General features: G+C 42.5%; 1 protein-coding gene across 1 annotated transcript in view; it reads right to left on the bottom strand.

The window, feature by feature from the left end:
• Window positions 1-21,029, bottom strand: part of HTR2A (5-hydroxytryptamine receptor 2A) — an 89,590-nt gene that overhangs the window by 66,336 nt on the left and 2,225 nt on the right. Inside the window, exon 3 of the mRNA XM_089679014.1 lies at window positions 5,699-5,899. Coding sequence (XP_089535140.1) covers window positions 5,699-5,899 — 201 coding nt within the window. The remainder of the gene's footprint in view (window positions 1-5,698; window positions 5,900-21,029) is intronic.

The raw sequence follows: 21,029 nt of genomic DNA on the forward strand, positions 1-21,029 counted from the left end.
CGGCCGGCCCGGACCTAATGCTCGAGTCCCTGCACAGGGCGGCACACTGCGCCTGTGCCGGGACCATCGCGGCGGGGATCGAGGGGATCACTGACATTGCCCCCCCCTACGGGCAACCTCCGGATGCCCACCCGATCTCTCCACCACGGGTGATTGCGAAAGAACCTCCGGACAAGTCTAGGTGCATGGACATTCTGGGCTGGTTCCCAAGAATTGTCCTCAGGGCCATAGCCCTTCCATTTGATTAGGAATTGGGTCTGGCCCCCCCTCCTTTGGCACTTCAGGATCGATTCCACCTCAAATTCTTCTTCTCCCTCGACCGTTATGGCTTCCGGGGGTCTAGATTCTCGGTCAGGGAAGGCATCTGGGATCACTGGCTTCAGCAGGGACACATGGAAGACTGAGTGGATTTTGAGTGTGTCAGGAAGGACGAGTTCGTAGGCCACTTCGTTGACCATCCGTTTAATGCAGAAGGGGCCTATAAATTTGGGTCCCAATTTCTTCGACAGGCAAAGCATCTTTAAATTGGACGTCGCTAGCCAAACCTTCTCCCCAGGCCGCAACACCAGATCTCCCCTCCGTTTCCTGTTGAATGCCTTCCTGTAGTCTTCCTGGGCCCGACTGATGGCCTCTTGAAGCTTCTTATTGTTCGCGGAGAGAAACGTTACTACATCTTGCGTTGCTGGTACTGGGCATTCCGAGACCAAATCCGGGAGGAAGACGGGGTGAAAACCATAGTTGGCAAAGAACGGGGACTGTCCCGTCGCTGAGTGGCGGGCGTTGTTGTACGCGAATTCCGCTAGGGGGAGAAGTGGCATCCAGTCATCTTGAGTAAACGAAGTGTAGCATCTCAAGTATTGCTCCAGGGTCTGATTGGTCCTTTCGGTTTGACCGTTAGTTTGAGGGTGGAACGCAGAGGAGAGGGACAATTTGATGTCCAGGGCTTTGCACAGTGCTCTCCAAAATCTTGACGTGAACTGGACCCCCCGGTCCGAGACAATGTCTTTGGGGACCCCATGCAGCCTTACTACCTCACGAATGAAGACTCGCGCAGTCTCGGCTGCCGAGGGGGTTTTCTTCAATGGGATGAAGTGGGCCACCTTGGACAAGCGGTCCACGACCACCAGGATTGCCGTGTGGTCTAGTGATGGTGGAAGCTCGACTATAAAGTCTAACGAGATCTTTTGCCAAGGCCGTTCAGCAATCGGTAAGGGTCGCAGCAGACCCCAAACTTTGTTTCTTGATGGCTTGTTCTTTTGGCAGGTGATACAGGACCTTACATAGCCCTTACAATCTTTAGCCATGTCCTGCCACCAGAAGGAGCGTCGGAGAAGTTCCAGGGTCTTTTCTGGGCCAAAGTGCCCCACCATCGGGTGGTCATGGCAATGCCCCAAGACCAGGGTTCGGGCTTCCTCCGGCACCACAATCCGATCTTCCCTCCATAGGGGTCCCCCCTTGTTCTGGAGGAGCCCTCCGGCTGGGGTAGAGACGGTTGTGGATGCCTCTATTATCTTGGAACGAAGGTCCGACTGAAGGGCCAAGAAGTTACCCGAGGACAGGATGGTGTCGGGTACTGGGATCTCCTTGGCGTCCTCGTACATACGTGATAACGCATCTGGCTTAGTGTTCTTTGATCCAGGCCGGTACGTAATGTGGAAGTTGAATCTGGAAAAGAATAGTGCCCATCTTGCCTGTCGCGGGCGTAGACGCTTGGCGGTTCTCAGATATTCCAGGCTTTTGTGGTCAGTAAAGATTAAGATGGGGTGCACAGCACCTTCCAGCAGGTACCTCCATTCCTCTAACGCCATTTTGATCGCCAGTAGCTCTCGATCACCGATATCATAATTCTTCTCCGCTGGGGTAAGCTTCCGTGAGAAGAATGCTACAGGATGGAGCAATTCCTTGGTGCCTTTCCGCTGGGAGAGGATGGAACCTACCGCATTCTCCGATGCATCCACCTCCAGGATGTAGGGCAGGGCGGCGTCTGGGTGACCCAAAATGGGTGCCGAGATGAACAGCTTCTTCAAGGCTTCAAAAGCTTCCTGAGCCTCTGGTGTCCATCTGAACCGGGTTCCCAGCTTGGTTAGCTGAGTAATGGGGGAGACCAGACCCGAGAAGTTCTTGATGAACTTCTGGTAAAAATTTGCAAAACCAATAAATCGTTGGACGCCTTTCTTGTCTGTGGGTTCAGGCCAATCCAGTATTGCAGCGACTTTCTGAGGATCCATCGCGACCCCCGCGGTGGAGATAATCAGGCCCAAGAAAGTAATGCTGGATTGTTCGAAACAACATTTGTCTGCCTTGGCGTACAACCCATGCTGCCGCAATCGCCCCAATACCCTCGCTACATGTATTCTGTGTTCCCCCAAAGAAGGGGAGAAAATCAAAATGTCGTCTAAATAGACGATAACAAAGACATCCAGGAAGTCCCTAAAAATATCATTCACAAAGTGTTGAAAAGTGGCCGGAGCATTGCACAACCCGAACGGCATGACCAAATATTCAAAGTGGCCGAAGCGGGTGCGGAAGGCCGTCTTCCACTCGTCCCCCTCCCTTATGCGAACCAAGTTGTACGCTCCCCTCAAATCCAGCTTTGTAAAAACCACTGCTGTTTTTAAACTTTGGAATAACTCCGGAACTAACGGCAGTGGGTAACGGTTCTTTATCGTGACCCTGTTCAACTCCCTGTACACGGCCCTGTACACGGCCTTAAGGTTTTGTCCTTCTTTTCAACAAAGAAAATTATTGCCCCCGCCGGTGAAGTGGAGGGGCGGATGAACCCCTTCTGGAGGCTGTCCTCGATATATTCCTTCAGGGCCCCCAATTCGAGCTCTGAAAGGGGGAAGATTTGCCCAAAAGGAATTTCTGAACTGGGTAACAGGTCAACGGGACAGTCATAAGGGCGGTGGGGGGGGTAGAGTATCGGCTCCCTGTTTGCTGAACACATCTAGAAACTCATGGTAGGCTGCAGGGATTACTTGTTTTAATTCGGCTTCCCCCTCAGAGCACAGGAGGATTTGGGGGACCCCCGGGCCCGAAGTGCGGCAGTATACCCGACAGTATGGGGAAGGGAACGAGATTACTCCGGTCTCCCAGTCAATTTTGGGGTTATGGGCCCGTAACCATGGGAGCCCCAAAATGACTGGGAAGAGGGGTGAAGCTATAGCATCCAGGCGGAGCAGTTCCTGGTGCTGGCCGGCAATGACAGTGGCGATGGAGGGGGTTTCCTGGTTCACTACCCCTCATTTTATCCAGGAACCATCGGCCACATAAATATTGAACCCCTTCTGTTTCAATTGGAGAGGAATACCCTGCTGGTGAGCAAAATTAATGTCCAAGAAGCAGCTGCATGCCCCCGAATCAACTATGGCCGATACTTCCACGGTCCTTTCCGGAAGCTGAAAGGAAAGGGGCACCACTAAGTATTGGGATGGACTAACATTGCCAATGGACAAGGAAGAAGAGGTGCACTTACTCAGTTTCTGCAGGCAGGATCGTACCATATGACCAGCTTCACCACAGTAGAGGCACAGGTTCTGGGATCGTCTGCGCTGGTGTTCCTCTGGAGATAGTTTAGGCCGTGCCAGGCCGAGTTGCATGGGTTCAGGGATATCTCCAGGTGGCCGGTTCTGGATGTTTGGCCTAGGTGCTTGACTGGGACCCTGAAATGACCCCCAGGGATTTCCATGACCCTGGCCGGACCTCTCAAACCTGCGTTCCCGCAGTCTACGGTCAATCTTAATAGTCAGCGCAATTAAGTCCTCTAAAGTCTCAGGCACCTCCACCCGGGCGAGCTCATCTTTCAGGCCTTCTGATAGGCCTATACGGAACTGATGCAGGAGTGCAAACTCGTTCCAGCGCGTGTCCCCCATCCAGCGCCTAAATTCAGACGCGTACTCCTCCGCTGCTCGGCGGCCTTGCCGGAGCGTGTACAAAGTAGCTTCAGCAGAAGCTGCCCGCTGTGGGTCATCGTATAGGACGGTCATTGCGTCAAAAAAATTGTCAACCGAACTAAGGTGAGGGTCATTTTTTCCCCGCAGTCGGTGGGCCCAGTCTTGGGGTTCACCCTGCAGGAGGGAGATGACGAACCCCACCTTCACGGATTCAGTCACAAAGGTTCGTGGTTGCAACTCAAAATAGAGAAGACAGGACTCACGGAACGACCTGAAGCGTGTGCGGTCCCCGTGGAAACGTTCCGGTAAGGGTACTCGGGGTTCGGCCGCCGGGAGTGGTGCGGATGCCCCAGAAACCGGCACAGGGGCTGCTATGGCCGGGGGTGCGGGGACCGCGGCCTGTGGGGCAGGAACGGATATAGTGCAGTTCTGGAATTGATTCTCAATCTGCTGACATCTGTCCTGCAGGGCCGATACGGCCTGTGTCAAGTTAGACAGGTGCCTGCAGATCTCCTCAAGCGGCGAGGGCCCTCCTCTAGACTCAGTCATGGCCTTCTGGTACTGTAAGGGACCGCCTGGCGGTACCACTAGCTCTCCACTGAATAGGCGTCCCCAGCACATGGAGTCTAAGTCCCAGGGTGCTTGTTCTCCAGGGCCCCTGATGGTGGGGATGGACTTGGAGCCCCCTGAGACCAGGTCGTGGCTACTGGGTGCGTCTGTCAGTGGTAGTGGTATGCGCCAAGGGCTCCCACGGGGAAGAGTCTGATATGAGGAGGTCAGCAGACCCCACTGCACGGGATGGATGGATGAGCAAGGTCAGACGGGCCGGGTCGGTAACAGAGAGGACGGCAAGGTACAAGGCAGCGGGCATAGAATGGTCGGGTCACACGCCAGGTCAGCAACAGCAGGTCAAATCCAATAGGGGGCATCCAGGAGAGAGGTCAGGCAAAGCAAGGGTCAGGGCAGGAGAAATACAGCAAGGTCAAAGCACAATCCGGGTCAGCAACTTACAATTCACAGGTTCGCAGATACAGGATACAGTTAAGACCAGAAGGCACTGAATGACAGCTCAGGGTCGTTTAAATATCCCGCCCTGCGCTGCCATTGGTGCCCAGCGGGCGGCCACGGCTTCTACTGCGCATGCGCGAACTCGAACGCCGCGGCCGGCCCGGACCTAATGCTCGAGTCCCTGCACAGGGCGGCACACTGCGCCTGTGCCGGGACCATCGCGGCGGGGATCGAGGGGATCCCTGACAGAATGATAACAGGTTGGTCTGACAAGAACTGTCTTTCATAAATCTATGATAGTTGTCACTTATATTACCATTATCTCAGACAAATTCCCTTACCATTCCCTCAAATACTTCACATACTATTGGTGTTAGGCTGACTGTTCTAAGTACTTAGGTACTCAATTAGTCTCTTAAAAGAGGAAATGTTTATCCTAAAAACCCAAAAGATATAAATCAGTGGGTGATGTAACAAAGCACCATGTACCAAAAACATAAATCTCTTTTCTTGGAAATATTTTTGTGTACACGCAAGACTGATACAGAAACCATGTTTGTCCCTGAGATTAAAAGAGCACAATTTCTAACAGACAATTGTTCTCCCATTACAAACTGAACAGGACTTTAGTTTCCCTAACAGTAAAATAAAGCACACGTAATAAATACATATCTGAAAGAAAAAGTTATAGGCATAACAGTCTCTTATGTCTCTTCAATATGTGTTTAGTGCCTGTTATTCTGTCACAGTTTGTCTTCATAATCAGGCTTATATACCTGAAATATGATAGTACTTACCAACAGATATTGTCCATACAGCAATTATTTTAGCAAAAGCCTTGGCTCTTGAGTTGAATCGGCTGTGATGGATAGGGTTTCTTATCGCAATGTACCGATCCAGAGAAATTGCACAAAGGTGCATGATAGAAGCAGTGGAGAACAGTACATCCAAATAAATCCAGATGGGACACAGTTTTCTATGTAAAGGCCATTCATAATCTGACAGATAAAAGAAATGGGAATAAATAATTACAGTGTTTTTATACAGTTACCATTTGCTCTGCTCATTTTATGCTTAATTCATAAGAAAATGATGTAGGAACTCAATAATCTGCTTGAGGCTTACGAGAATTAAAAGGCGCATATTATAGTATAAAATTTATACTACTATAATATATTATATATAAAGTGCTGGGTGCTACATATTCTAAAATATATCATAGATTATATAGAAATTATATGTCCTTATACTGCTACTTACCCTGCCTATTCAGACAATAGGGATGCATGCGGTGCAATTTCTACACAAACATTTTCAAGGGAATGTATATTTTATTTTACATTTTATTACCTATACTTGTAAAAGATATCATTTTAATCAGACATTGTTTTTTTGTATACAGAGATGCTACTTTCTGCTTTGCACTGTGATATATTATTTGTGATTTACTGTTCCTTCCCACAATGTAAGTCTGCATATACTGTATGTTGGCCAGTCTGAAACATCCAGATCTGTTCTTTGCAGCTTGCCCTTTAGTTGTGTTCAGAATAAAAGCAATTGTATTGAACAACAACCTATACATGGAGGAGTGGAACACTTATCTAACACCTACAGTGCATCCAGAAAGTATTCACAGCGCTTAACTTTTGCCACATTTTGTTATGTTACAGCCTTATTCCAAAATGGATTAAATTCATTTTTTCCTCAACATTCTACAAACAATACCCCATAATTGCAAAGTGAAAGAAGCTCATTGTGAAATATTTGCAATTTATTAAAAATAAAAAACAAAAAATGTACATAAGTATTCACAGCCTTTGCTCAATACTTTGGTGAAGCACCTTTAGCACCAATTACAGCCTCAAGTTGTTTTGAGTATCATGCTACAAGCTTGGCACACCTATTTTTGGGCAATTTCTCCCATTATTCTTTGCAGTACCTCTCAAGCTCCATCAGGTTAGATGGGGAGCATTGGTGCATAGCCATTTCAATGGGGTTCAAATCTGGGCTCTGGCTGGGCCACTCCAGGACATTCACAGAGTTGGCCCATAGCCACTCCTCTGTTATGTGGGCTGTGCGCTTAGGGTCGTTGACCTGTTGAAAGATGAACCGTCACCCCAGTCTAAGATCCAGAGCGCTTTGGAACAGGTTTTCATCAATGATGTCTCTGTACATTGCTGCATTCATCTTTCCTTCAATCCTGACTAGTCTCCCAGTTCCTGCCACTGAAAAACATCCCCACCTCATGATGCTGCCACCACCATGCTTCACTGTAGGGATGGTATTGGCCAGGTGGTGAGTGGTGCCTGGTTTCCTCCAGACATGACGCTTGGCATTCAGGCCAAAGAGTTCAATCTTTGTTTCATCAGACCAGAAAGTTCTGTTTCTCATGGTCTGAGGGTCCCTCAGGTGCCTTTTGGCAAACTCCAGGCCAGCTACCATTTGCCTTTTACTGAGGAGTGGCTTCCGTCTGGCCACTCTACCATACAGGCCTGATTGGTGGAGTGCTGCAGAGATGGTTGTTCTTCTGGAAGTTTCTCCTCTCTCCACAGAGAAACGCTGGAGCTCTTTCAGAGTGACCATCAGGTGCTTGATTACCTCCCTGGCTAAGGCCCTTCTCCCTCGATCACTCATTTTGGCTGGGCAGCCCGCTCTAGGAAGATTCCTGGTGGTTCCAAACTTCTTCCATTTACAGATGATGGAGGCCACTGTGCTCATTGGGACCTTCAAAGCTGCAGAAATTTTTCTTTACCCTTCCCCAGATCTGTGCCTTGATACAATCCTGTCTCGGAGGTCTACAGACAATTCCTTGGACTTCATGGCTTGGTTTGTGCTCTGACATGCACTGTTAACTGTGGGACCTTATATAGACAGGTTTATGCCTTTCCTAATCATGTCCAATCAACTGAATTTCCCACAGGTGGACTCCAATCAAGTTGTGGAAACATCTCAAAAATGATCAGTGGGAACAAGATGCACCAGAGCTCAATTTTGAGTGTCATGGCAAAGGCTGTGAATACTTATGTACATGTGGTTTTTTTTTTTTTTTTTTTATTTTTAATAAATTGCAAAGATTTCAAAACAAACTTCTTTCACGTTGTCATCGGGGTATTGTTTGTAGAATGTTGAGGAAAAAAATGAATTTAATCCATTTTGGAATAAGGCTATAACATAAAGAAAAGTGGCAAACGTTAAGCACTGTGAATACTTTCTGGATGCACTGCATGCTGGTTGATCACAAATTATTCAGTACAGAATATATTTTGTCCCATAAACGTGACGGCTTCAGCTAGTTAGGTCAGGAGTAGGCTAAATTGTTAAAAGTTCTATCTCCAGCCCAAGCACTCTTTTATTTTTATCAATTTTCTATTTTAAATAGATGCATACATACATACATGAATACATTCTTCATTCATCTTGCTTCTATTTACCTATGGTATAATTTCCTTCCAGCTACTGTATATGCTCTGCAATTTTCCTCTCAAATAACTTTTGTAACAATCCAATCTAAGGCCAATGTTAAATTTTTAGGCTGAGACTAATAAGGATTTCTATTGTAATGAAGTGCAATATTTATTTTCTTCTTATTACCATTCAGTAAACTATTACTTTCTGTTCTCACAGTCCTAACAATTCTTACTGTCTTAATATTTTGACTTGGTTCAGAAATAGAGATGGTATCTTTTATTAACAAAAATAAAGAAAGAAAAGAAATACATAAAAAAAAGATGGAGAAAATCTCTGGTATTTCCTGAAATAATAGAGCAAGGATCCAATTAGTCAAGATGGTTTCAATAACTTCAATAACTATAATATTCCTCAGAATGTGTAACATAAATGTAAAAAAGCTCATCCCTTCCAGATTTACACTAGCCTCTGACAACTACAATAATACCTTTTTACACACTATTCCTATCCCTAGATGACAGAAGAAGATTGCACTTTTTTGAATACTGCCACAGCAAGAAATATTGAATGCCATTCTCTCCTCTCCAACCAATAAGACTCCAGGAAAGAATGGCTTAGCACCAGAGTCATAAAAAAAGCACATGCTGAAAGCTTGGCAACCCATTTACTTTGAGATTATAACGATGCATTTGAATGAGATCAATTACCTCACCATTGATAGAAGCACTAATTATTCTTCTGATCAAACCAGGTAAAGATCCAGATAAATGTGAATATATTTCCTGGGAAGCCACCAAACCTTATTTGAGCACTCTGTTAAATGTTATAGAACTGTTGTTGGGTTTGGGGTGTGGTTTACCGGTGCACTGGGTGAGTTTGAGTATCCTTCTCATTGAACCCTCCCAATCTCTACCCTTTTTTTCAGCATTGCAAGCTTGCTACAGTGGAGAGTTTTAGATACCTTGGTATACTCTTTCATAAGAACCTTTCGCTGTTAGTCACCCTCTGTCTCCTCCCACCAGTTGCTCTTATGAAAGTGAAATTGCAAAACTGATCCACTCTTCCATCGAACATAATAGGTAGGATCAACCTTATAAAAATGATCTACATACCAATTTATTTATATACACTATATTGCCAAAAGTATTGGGACACCCCTTGAAATCATTGGTTTAAGGTGTTCCAGTCACCTCTATGGCCACAGGTTTATAACATCAAGCACCTAGGCATGCAGACTGCTTCAACAAACATTTGTGAAAGAATAGGCCGCTCTCAGGAGCTCAGTGAATTCAAGCATGTTACCGTGATAGGTTGCCACCTGTGCAATAAGTCCATCCATGAAGTTTCCTTGCTGCTAAATATTCCACGGTCAACTGTTAGTGGTATTATTACAAAGTGGAAGCAACTGGGAACAACAGCAACTCAGCCATGAAGTGGCAGGCCACGTAAAATGACAAAGAGGGGTCGGCGAATGCTGAAGTGCACAGTACACATAAGTCACCAACTGTTTGCAGAGTCAATAGCTAAAGACCTCCAAACTTCAACCTTCAGATTAGCACAACAACATTGTATAGTGAGCTTCATGGAATGGGCTTCTATGGCCGAGCAGCTGCATCCAGGCCTTACATCACCAAGTGCAATACAAAGCGTCAAGTGCAGTGGTGTAAAGCACGCCGCCACTGGACTCTAGAGCAGTGAAGATGTGTTCTCTGGAGAGATGAATCACACTTCTCTGTCTGGATATTTCTGAGTTTGGCGGTTGCAGGGAGAATGGTACTTGCCTGACTGCATTGTGTCAAGTATAAAGTTTGGTGGAAAGGGGATTATGGTGTGGGGTTGTTTTTCAGAGGTTGGCCCTGGCCTCTTAGTTCCAGTGAAGGGAACTCCTACGGCATCAGCATACCAAGACATTTTGGACAATTTCATGCTCCCAACTTTGTGGGAACAGTTTGGGGATGGCCCCTTCCTTTTCCAAAATGACTGTGCACCAATCCACAAAGCAAGGTCCATAAAGACATGGATGAGTGTTTGGGGTGAAGAAACTTGATTGGCCTGCACAGCATCCTGACTTCAACCTGGTAGAACCTCACAACCGGACCTCACAAAAGGCTGATAAGCAAAGAGAGTGGGGCCATATTAGTTGGATTTTGTACTGCCCAGTCAGAAGGCTGGGGATTGAAAAAGGACACCACTGTTAACCTTATCTGAATGAGGTCTCATCCATCTGACTGTGCTGGGTGAAAAGACTGTATAAATCTCAGGAATGAATGGACAGAACCTGCTCCTATATATATGCATTTCATCTGTGTATTTAGCTGATTGATTATGATGTGGGGTTGTTTTTCAGGGGTTGGCCCCTTAGTTCCAGTGAAGGGAACTCTTAACGCGTCAGCTTACCAAGACATTTTGGACAATTTCATGCTCCCAACTTTGTGGGACAAGTTTGGGGATGGCCCCTTCCTGTTCAAACATGACTGCACACCAGTGCACAAAGCAAGGTCCATAAAGACATGGATAAGCAAGTTTGAGGTGGAGGAACTTGACTGGCTTGACCTCAACTCCATAGAAAAACTTTGGGATGAATTGGAGTGGAGACTGCGAGCCAGGGCTTTTTGTCCGACATCAGTGCCTGACCTTCCAAATGCACTTATGGAAGAATGGTCAAACATTCCCATAGACACACCTAAGCCTTGTGTACAGCCTTCCCAGCAGGCGTCCTAATACTTTTGGCAACATAGTGTATATATTTAAAGTATTTGCTTCACAAAAGGTATTTTTTTTTAATCTAGACTCCTTTATATCTTTAATTATCTGGAACAAAATCCACCCATGTGAAGCCAAATATACAGTGACTTGAAAAAGTATTCATACCCCTTGAAATTTTCCACATTTTGTCATGTTACAACCAAAAACGTAAATGTATTTTATTGGGATTTTATATGATAGACCAACACAAAGTGGCACATACAGTAATTGTAAAGTGGAAGGAAAATGATAAATGGTTTTCAACATTTTTGTACAAACAAATATCTGAAAAAGTGTGGCATGCATTTATATTCAGCCCCCTTGAGTCAATACTCTGTAGAACCACCTTTTGCTGCAATTACAGCTGCAAGTCTTTTGGGATGTCTCTACCAGCTTTGCACATCTAGAGAGTGCAATTTTTGCCCATTCTTCTTTGCAAAATAGCTGAAGCTGTGTTAGACTGGATGGAGAGCGTCTGTGAACACCAATGTTCAAGCCTTGCCACAGATTCTCAATTGGATTTAGGTCTGGACTTTGACTGGGCCATTCTAACACATGAATATGCTGTGATCTAAACCATTCCATTGTAGCTCTGGCTGTATGTTTAGGGTTGTTGTCCTGCTGGAAGGTGAATCTGCAGCCCAGTTGCAAGTCTTTTGTAGACTCTTAACAGGCTTTCTTCTAAGATTGCCCTTTATTTGGCACCATCCATCTTCCCATCAACTCAGACCAGCTTCCCTGTCCCTGCTGAAGAAAAGCATTCCCACAACATGATGCTGCCACCACCATTTTTCACAGTGGGGATGGTGTGTTCAGGGTGATGTGCAGTTTTAGTTTGTCGCCACACATAGAGTTTTGCTTTTAGGGCAAAAAGTTCAATTTTGGTCTCATTTGACCAGAGCACCTTTTTCCGCATGTTTTCTGTGTCCCCCACATGGCTTCTCTCAAACTGCAAATAGGAATTCTTATGGCTTTCTTTCAACAATGGCTTTTTGCCACTCTTCCAGAAAGGCCAGATTTGTGGTGTGCACAACTAATAGTTGTCCTGTAGACAGATTCTCCCACCTGAGCTGTAGATCTCTGCAGCTCCTCCAGAGTTACCATGGGCCTCATGGCTACTTCTCTGATTAATGGTCTTCTTGCCCAGTCTGTCAGTTTAGGTGGACAGCCATGCCTTGATAGGTCTGCAGTTGTGCTATACTCTTTCCATTTTCGGATGATGGATTGAACAGTGCTCCGTGAGATGTTCAAAGCTTGGGATATTTTTTTATAACCTAACTCTGCTTTACATTTCTCCACAACGTTATCCCTGACCTGTCTGGTGTGTTCCCTGGACTTAATGATGCTGTTTGTTTAATAATACATTCTAAAAATCTCTGAGGGCTTCACAGAACAGCTGTATTTATACTGAGATTAATTTACACACAGGTGGACTCTATTTACGAATTAGGTTACTTCTGAAGGCAAATGGTTCCACTAGATTTTAGTTAGGGGTATCAGAGTAAAAGGGACTGAATACAAATGCACACCACACTTTTTATATATTTGTTTTTAAAAAATTTGGAAAACCATTTATCACTTTCCTTCCACTTCACAATTATATGCCACTTTGTGTTGGTCTATCAAATAAAATCCCAATAAAATACATTTACGTTTTTGGTTGTAACATGACAAAATGTGGCAAATGTCAAGGTGTATGAATACTTTTTCAAGGCACTGTACATCACAAGCAGCACCTGCAGATGTTGGGCTAGCTTATTCTAATTGTTATAACTAATTTCTAGCCTTTCAGTTATCATTTATCCAAGAGTAGCTGACTTCCTCCAATGACAATATAACTGCTGCTACTATATTAGGGACACTTGAACAATTTTGTAATGTTATATAAAAGATGACATGCACCTCAATACAGCATGTTTCCTTCTGAAACTTCTGTCCTAGCCTGGCATAGTGCTGTTGCACTCAAAACTGTCCCTCACTGCATATGTCTTGCAGTTTAATCCCAACCTTCAAAAACTGTATGGACATCCAGACACTTACTGGTGAGCATCAAATATTTGTTGCATCTCTTTCTTAATGGATCATTGAACAGTTTTCAAATCTTGAAAGACAGTGTGGGGCTGATTTGCCAAAAAAAGAGTGCAAAATCTGATGCAGACCTGCATAGAAACCAATCAGTTTCCAGGTTTTTTTTGTCAAAGCTTAATTGAACAAGCTGCAGTTAGAAGCTGATTGGCTACTATGCACAGCTGCATCAGATTTTGCACTCTCCAGTTGTAGTAAATCAATCCCTAAATCATAACTAAGATATCGTTCAAATACCTTTTATTGTGAAACACTGTTTTTAGGCAATTTAAATCTCTATCAGTGACCATTGAACACACTTTGTTAGAAAGATCCCTCCCAATGGAAGGTGATCAAGAACCTGAATTCTCTGCTCCAAACTGAGAGCTCTCAACCCTTCTGAATGTATACTGTTTCTGTTGTATGATGCATGGGACAAAGTACAACAAACCTAATCTACCCTAGCACCGTGGGCAGATTAATGGAGTTCAAATGTATTAAAAGATTGTAGTACACACCAGATCGACTTTTAAAGATGGGATAGTGTACTCATAACATGTGCCCTAGATGCCACACACCTGCTGTTAAGCTGTTTCATATATCCTAGCTCTGCACACATATCCAGACTGTTTATTACTTTCTTACATGAACCTTGGGTTTCACAGCTCCTTTCTAATGTGATGTTTCTCGGCACCATCAGTGCCTTTATTCACAGCTCTTTTGCCAGAATATTGCCTTGATTGGTTTTCTTTCATGCTTGCAAGCCAATTCTATTCCATTGGAAGGACACTCATCCTTCTAACAACAAGTTGTTTTTAAGTAGATTAATGGTGCTTTCCCTAGATTTAAGATGATTTTTTTATTGCCAGGGCATATTCTGAAAAATTCACAAGGATTTAGTGACTGTGGCTGGAGCGATTCCAAAAGGCATTATCAACTAAGTATTTGTGTATGCACCCTGAATGTACAGTTCTGATATGAGTACATGTAGGCTATTTAGCTTAGTGTTTAGTCATGGTGGGAAGGAGAGTCCTGCTGTGTGAATGTGTATTATGTTGTTTGTCTGTTTTGTATGTTATTGCTCCACCTGGTTGACTGGAATTGTTAAAACTGTACTCTACAGTATTGCAAAGCATCTTTAAAACCTAAAAATAAAAACCTTAAAAAAATAAAATGAATATGTTTTTGGGATACAAACAATCATATAGCATAATGATATATTAACAAAAAAACTATTTAATGCAGTTATGTGTTTGTTTAAAGCAATACATGTGATCTGGATCTGGCTTTATAGTTTGACCTCTTGCAATGCCCCTTACATCAGCATTCAGACTAGGGGAAAGAGTAAGTACTCTCAGACAATGTGGTTCTCCAGCCTTCCATACTGAAGGACAATTTTGGTCTTCTACTGCTTCTTAACTGTCCAGTCACAGGCTGGGAGAATGGAGGTGTTTAAGTGAAATTATGTAACTGCAGCAAAGAAAAGTGACTGCACTAACCTGCCTCTGATGTCCAGCAGGGCTTCATAAATCTCCAGACTTGCTGGACAAAATCACAATCCTTCTGTAGGTAAAACAGCCACTTTATTAGGTACACCTTTCCAGTACTGGGTTGGGCCCCCTTTTGCCTTCAGAACTATTTTAATTCTTCATGGCATATATTCAACAAGGTGTTGGAAATATCCGTTAGAGATTTTGGTCCATATTGACATATAGAGTTACTGTTACCTTTCTATCATCTTTAATCAGCCTGCCCATTTTCCTCTTACCTCTAAAATCAACAAGGCATTTTGTCCACACAACTGCCTCTCACTGGATATTTTCTCTTTTTCGATCCATTCTCTGTAAACCCTGGAGATGGTTGTACATAAAAATCCCAGTAGATCATCAGTTTTTGAAATACTCAGGCCAGCCCGTTTGGCACCAACAACCATGCCATTTGCAAAGTCACTTAAATCCCCTTTCTTGCCCATTTTGATGCTCGGTTTGAACTTCAGCAGCTTGTCTTCACCACATCTAGATGCCCAAATGTATTGAGTTGCTGCCATGTGATTGGCTGATTAGCAATTTGTATTACCAAGCAATTGAATAGGTCTACCTAATAAAGAGGCCAGAGAGAGAGCGTGTGTGTGTATATATATATATATATATATATATATATATATATATATATATATATATATATATATATATATTTTAATATACATATACACACTATATTGCCAAAAGCATTGGGACACCCCTCCAAATCATTGGATTCAGGTGTTCCAATCTCCTCCATGGCCACAGGTGTATAAAATCAAGCACCTAGGCATGCAAACTGCTTCTACAAACATTTGTGAAATAATGGGTTGCTCTCAGGAGCTCAGTGAATTCAAGAGTGGTACTGTGATAGGTTGCCACCTGTGCAATAAGTCCATCCATGAAATGTCCTTGCTTCTAAATATTCCACAGTCAACTGTTAGTGGTATTATAACAAAGTGGAAGCAACTGGGAACAACAGAAGCTCAGATACAAAGTGGTAGGCCACATAAAATGACAGAGCGGGGTCAGTGCATGCTGAAGTGCACAGTGCATAGAAGTTGCCAATTCTCTGCAGAGTCAATAACTAAAGACCTCCAAATTTTGTGTGGCCTTCAGATTAGCAAAACAACAGCGCGTAAAGAGCTTCATAGAATGGGTTTCCATGGTCGAGCAGCCACATCCAGGCCTTACATCACCAAGTGCAATGCAAAGCGTTGGATGCAGTGGTGTAAAGCACATCACCACTGGGCACTAGGGCAGTGGAGATGTGTTCTCTGGAGTGATGAATCACGCTTCTCTGTCTGGCAATCCAATGGATGTATCTGGGTTTGGCCTTGCCTGACTGCATTGTGCCAAGTGTAAAGTTTGGTGGAGGGGGGATTATGATGTGGGGTTGTTTTTCAGGGGTTGGGCATGGTCCCTTAGTTCCAGCATACCAAGACATTTTGGACAACTTCATGCTCCCAACTTTGTGGGAACAGTTTAAGGATAGTCCCTTCCCATTCCAACGTGACTGCACACCAGCAAGGTCCATAAAGACATGGATGAGCAAGTTTGAAGTGGAGGAACTTGACTGACCTGCACAGAGTCCTGACCTCAACCCCATAGAACACCTTTGGGATGAATTAGAGCGGAGACTGCGAGCCAGGGCTTTTTGTCCAACATCAGTGCCTAAACTCCCAAATGCGCTTCTGGAAGAATGGTCAAATATTCCCATAGACACACCTATGCCTTGTGGACAGCCTTCCCAGAAGAGTTGAAGCTGGTATAGCTGCAAAGGGTGGGCCAACTCAATATTGAACCTTATGGACTAAGACTGGGATGCCATTAAAGTTCATGTGTGTGTAAAGGCAGGTGTCCCTATACTTTTGGCATTATAGTGTATAAATGTAGGATGTGCATAAAATCCTAGCCAGACAGACGACAGTGTGTGTGTGAATGTGCATTTGTGTCCACTATGGTCATTGGCACCAAGTGGGCTCATTATTGAATGGTCTTTTAGCTCTGTACCTATGACCTTTGATCTCTGATCATGAACCTTGTGTCTGAACTTTGTTACTAATTCAGCTCTCTCTGCCCTGCACTTGGATTTCCCATATCTGCCAAAGGTTCCTGATCAGCTCCACTACCAACTTCAGTCTAGACTTCTGATCAAGCTTCTGTTTGCCAACTTTGTACTCTTGCTCACTGCACATTGCTGACCTCTGCTTGTTCCCAGCCTTGACTTGACATTTGCTTGGAATTTGGTACTTCGCTGCTTATCAAATCTGGCCTGTGATCTGACTCCACCTGTACCTGAACCTTGGTGTATCCTTGGTGCATTAACAGCTGTACTGCTTTGCATCTGATACCAGCCCCATAGAGGTAGATTGTGTTATTGTATTCTGATGTATGTGTTCTATTGCTTTTACCAAGTGCAGGAGTACTCTTGAGTGCTGCTCCCATACCACCCACTACCCCATCTTATCCCTTTTATCTCTAACCATGATCATCACTGAGCTTTTGAACTGAGGCCAATCCTTCCAAGCTAATAGTATCTATGATCACAGAAACACATATAGTGCTATAAAATCAAAACATTAGGCTCTAAAAAAATATTTTAGATTCATATAATGAAACAGGAAACCTGCACAGTTTTTATTTTACATATGCTGAACCAATAATTTCCTAACATATTATTTTCCTGCATAGAAAAGAAATGGGAATATAATGAAACAAGGCTTTGTAAGCATGTCTTAATTTTGGTCTGTGGCTTATATTTCAGGTTCAGTTTAGGGTTAAATTCAACATTTGCTCACTGTTTACTACATATTTATCCTGATAAGATTAATAAATGATTATAACAACTAATTTACTAAAGCACAAAATAATAGTGCAATTGATTATAACTGTTTATTAGACATTTAGACATTTGCATTTCCTCTTAAAGTGATTGTAAAGCTTTAGTATTTTTTTTAAATAAAATAATAAAACTTTCATACTCACCTGCTCTGTGCAATGTCAGAGCAGGCCTGATTCTCCTCTTCAGGGGTTCCCCACCTGCGCTCCTGGCTCCTGCTCTTCAGTGAGTGCCCCCTAGAAAGCTGCATTCTATGGGGGCATTCATGCAGGATCAATCCTGACCTGACCTGCCCTAACCCCTGCCCCCTTGTCACAGAATTTGATTGAAAGCAGCGGCAGCCAATGGCTTCCACTGCTATCAATCTGCTCCAAGAAAGCAGAGAGAGACGCTGATCTTGAGTGCAGCACTGGATTGAGATCGGGCTCAGGTAAGTACAAGGGTGGTGAGAGGGGGATCCTGAAGCACAGATGGTTGTAGATAGTGTATTAAGGTAAGAAAAAAAACCTTAGGATTTTAGAACCACTTTAATATATGCTACAGCTAAATGGTAACTTGTGAGATATAACAAGCATCTGAAATTAAATAGATTTTTTTAAACCTTGATTGGAAATTCATAATTGAAATGGTAATAGTATCGTTGTTCACTTTTAAAAAACATTTCTTTAATACCAATAATACTCAAAATTGGATAGGGGCATGTAAAATAAGACCTCCTTCAGATTACGTCACAAATGACTATGATCATATTAGCTTAAGATCTTCCTAACTGTAAACACTAAAGTTGGAGAAAAGTTGGAAAAATGTTTAAAGTATAACAGGTAAAACGTTTTCTTTCAGCAATGACTATAATGGGGAACAGTTTGAACCTCTTTCTCATTAGGGAGATTTTACTTACTTTCCCTGTGGGTGACAACTGCCTCTGTGATGGGAATTCCCCTAGAGGCGACAGATACAACATTAAAAATGTCAGATTAGAATCATCCACTCTACTCTAAAAGATTTCTATGACTGTATGTGTTTCTGATTTCCAGGGGATATCCACTCTTAGTGAGGACGCACACAATAATAAAGACCTGGCTAAGGTTCTAAGCCTTCCCCACAAAGCAAACCATTTTGGTTGAAGTTACACTTTAAGAAAACTCCAAGGAACTAAGGATACTAATGAATGCCTAAGTAACCTAATATTTATTTGTGTTTATTTTTTTTTTTTACTAATTGTGCTTACTTTTTCATACCAATAGCAGAAAATGTCATATTTTTATATTTATATTTTTAGTACAAATACTACCATTTAGTAATTCACAGTGTATAGACATCATATCAATGCAAACTGTTTGTCAATATATTTTCTTTGAAATATAACCAGCTAACGTTACTTATCATAAAAACAGTGTGAATAGTATCATAAAAGTGTGTGTTGAAGCCAAATGCAAGTTTCACTAACCAAATCTTTACTGTTCTGACAATTGCCTAAAATATTAAAGCCATCATAGAAGTGGAGTTACTAAAGGAAAAGTGTCTAATACCATATTGAAAACAAACATTTTAAATACATTTGCCTTAAGTGTGTAAGGCAAGCATATGTTCCACCTGAATGGCATAAACGTTAACTCTTTAGTAAATATCTAAATCTAGATTTGTGTTCTGGATGCTGCAGTGTTTTTATAGGGCATACAAAGGAACTAACCTTGCTTGAAATGGCACAACCATAGTCCAAATTTGCCACACGTGTATTGTGAATTTTGTTTAATAAAATGCCAGTGCAGTATGTAAAACAGATGATTTCAGCTTTCACGCAACAGTATATTTATGACAAGGTGTCTTAAACAGGTGTCTTCTTCCAATTTCAGTGGAAAAGTCATTCATAGTATCATTATCCCAGTTAATCTTGGCACTTTACACCTAATCTACTCAAAACAGCTGCATGTGCTGGAGCAGGGGCGGACTGACAACTCATGGGGCCCCCGGGCAATAGGGGATCATGGAGCCCCTGTGTCCTTGCCCAAACTAAAAAAAGCCTATGAAAAAAGGGGCCCCCTACTGACCCCGGGCCCTCGGGCAGTGCCCGAGTTTCTAAATGGTCAGTTCGCCCCTGTTCTGGAGAAAAAAATAGATTTGCTTGCCAGTGTATGAGATGCAGTTGTACAATATTAATTGTACAGTATTTTTATGTTACAGTTTAAATTATGCATTTAGTTATGATTAGGCAGCTTCTATTGCCTTCCCATGATCAGAAGTTTTGACCTGGGGGGAGGAAAAAGGGGGGGGGGGGTGTGTGTCAATGATTATTTTGGTTCCGCAGCTTGATAAACAGAACATCTAGATGTGTAGATGTATGAACAATCTGAGTTTTATAAAGTGATATTATCAATGTAATAACTGTCCTTACACTTTGTAATATTAACTCAATAATAAAAGGATCAAAGGTAACCTTTATGGCAAAGAGAGGAGAGTAAAACAGATGTGTTAAAATGGATTAGACCAGATAAACAGCAATATACCTTACTGATCTATAATGACTGATGGCCAATATTGCTAACCTTAAAATAGCAAAACAACATGTACTCTTTTCCAGTTTTGAGAAGGATTAAGTAAGGTGAAAGGTTCTACTATTTTAGACTTAGATAGAAAATTGATTTAAACTGCTTACTCTATTTAATCTTTACCTCTGGATTTCATAATCATCCAGATTATTGTTAGCTACATTGAAGTTTCCTTCTTACTCTTTTATAGTAGCAGTAGATAAATATTCACCAGTAAGGGGCGCTCTGGTACTACTAAACAACATAGCAATATTGCATATATGCATATACAGCTGTCTACTAAGTGGCTAAGTGCCCATGATTAGATAGATAGATAGATAGATAGATAGATAGATAGATAGATAGATAGATATGTTAAAATATTTTAAGCAATAGAAAATAGATTCAATAGAAAATGTGTATCTTCTTACTGTATATTTCAAACAATAACTGAATAACACAATAAGCCATAAACTGTTGCACATATAGCTCATTTTGTTGATCAATCCACACTACACACTATGATGTTTACAGTGTATTATCTCTATGTATCCTTTCTATATTATTTAGAATTTATAACTACATTTAGAACTTATTAATATGGGTTCTATATAGAACTAGACATGGCACATGGTATTTATATCATACACACGCTTTCTAATTATTTCCAGCCAATGAAAAAGCGAATCACATTCTATAATAATTTGAATTGCTTACCCAAAGCATAGGTTGGAATACAAATAGTATCTATCTATCTATCTATCTATCTATATCAATATCTATCTATCTATCTATCTATCTATCTATCTATCTATCTATCTATCTAAATATCAATATCAATATCTATCTATCTATCTATCTATCTATCTATCTATCTATCAATATCAATATCAATATCAATATCTATCTATCTATCTATATCAATATCTATCTATCTATCTAAATATCAATATCAATATCAATATCAATATCTATCTATCTATCTATCTATCTATCTATCTATCTATTGATATCACTATCTATC

Source organism: Staurois parvus, unplaced genomic scaffold (genome assembly GCF_062004578.1).
Source record: "Staurois parvus isolate SC_StPar_1 unplaced genomic scaffold, SC_StPar_1.0 ptg000017l, whole genome shotgun sequence".
Lineage (NCBI taxonomy): Eukaryota > Metazoa > Chordata > Amphibia > Anura > Ranidae > Staurois > Staurois parvus.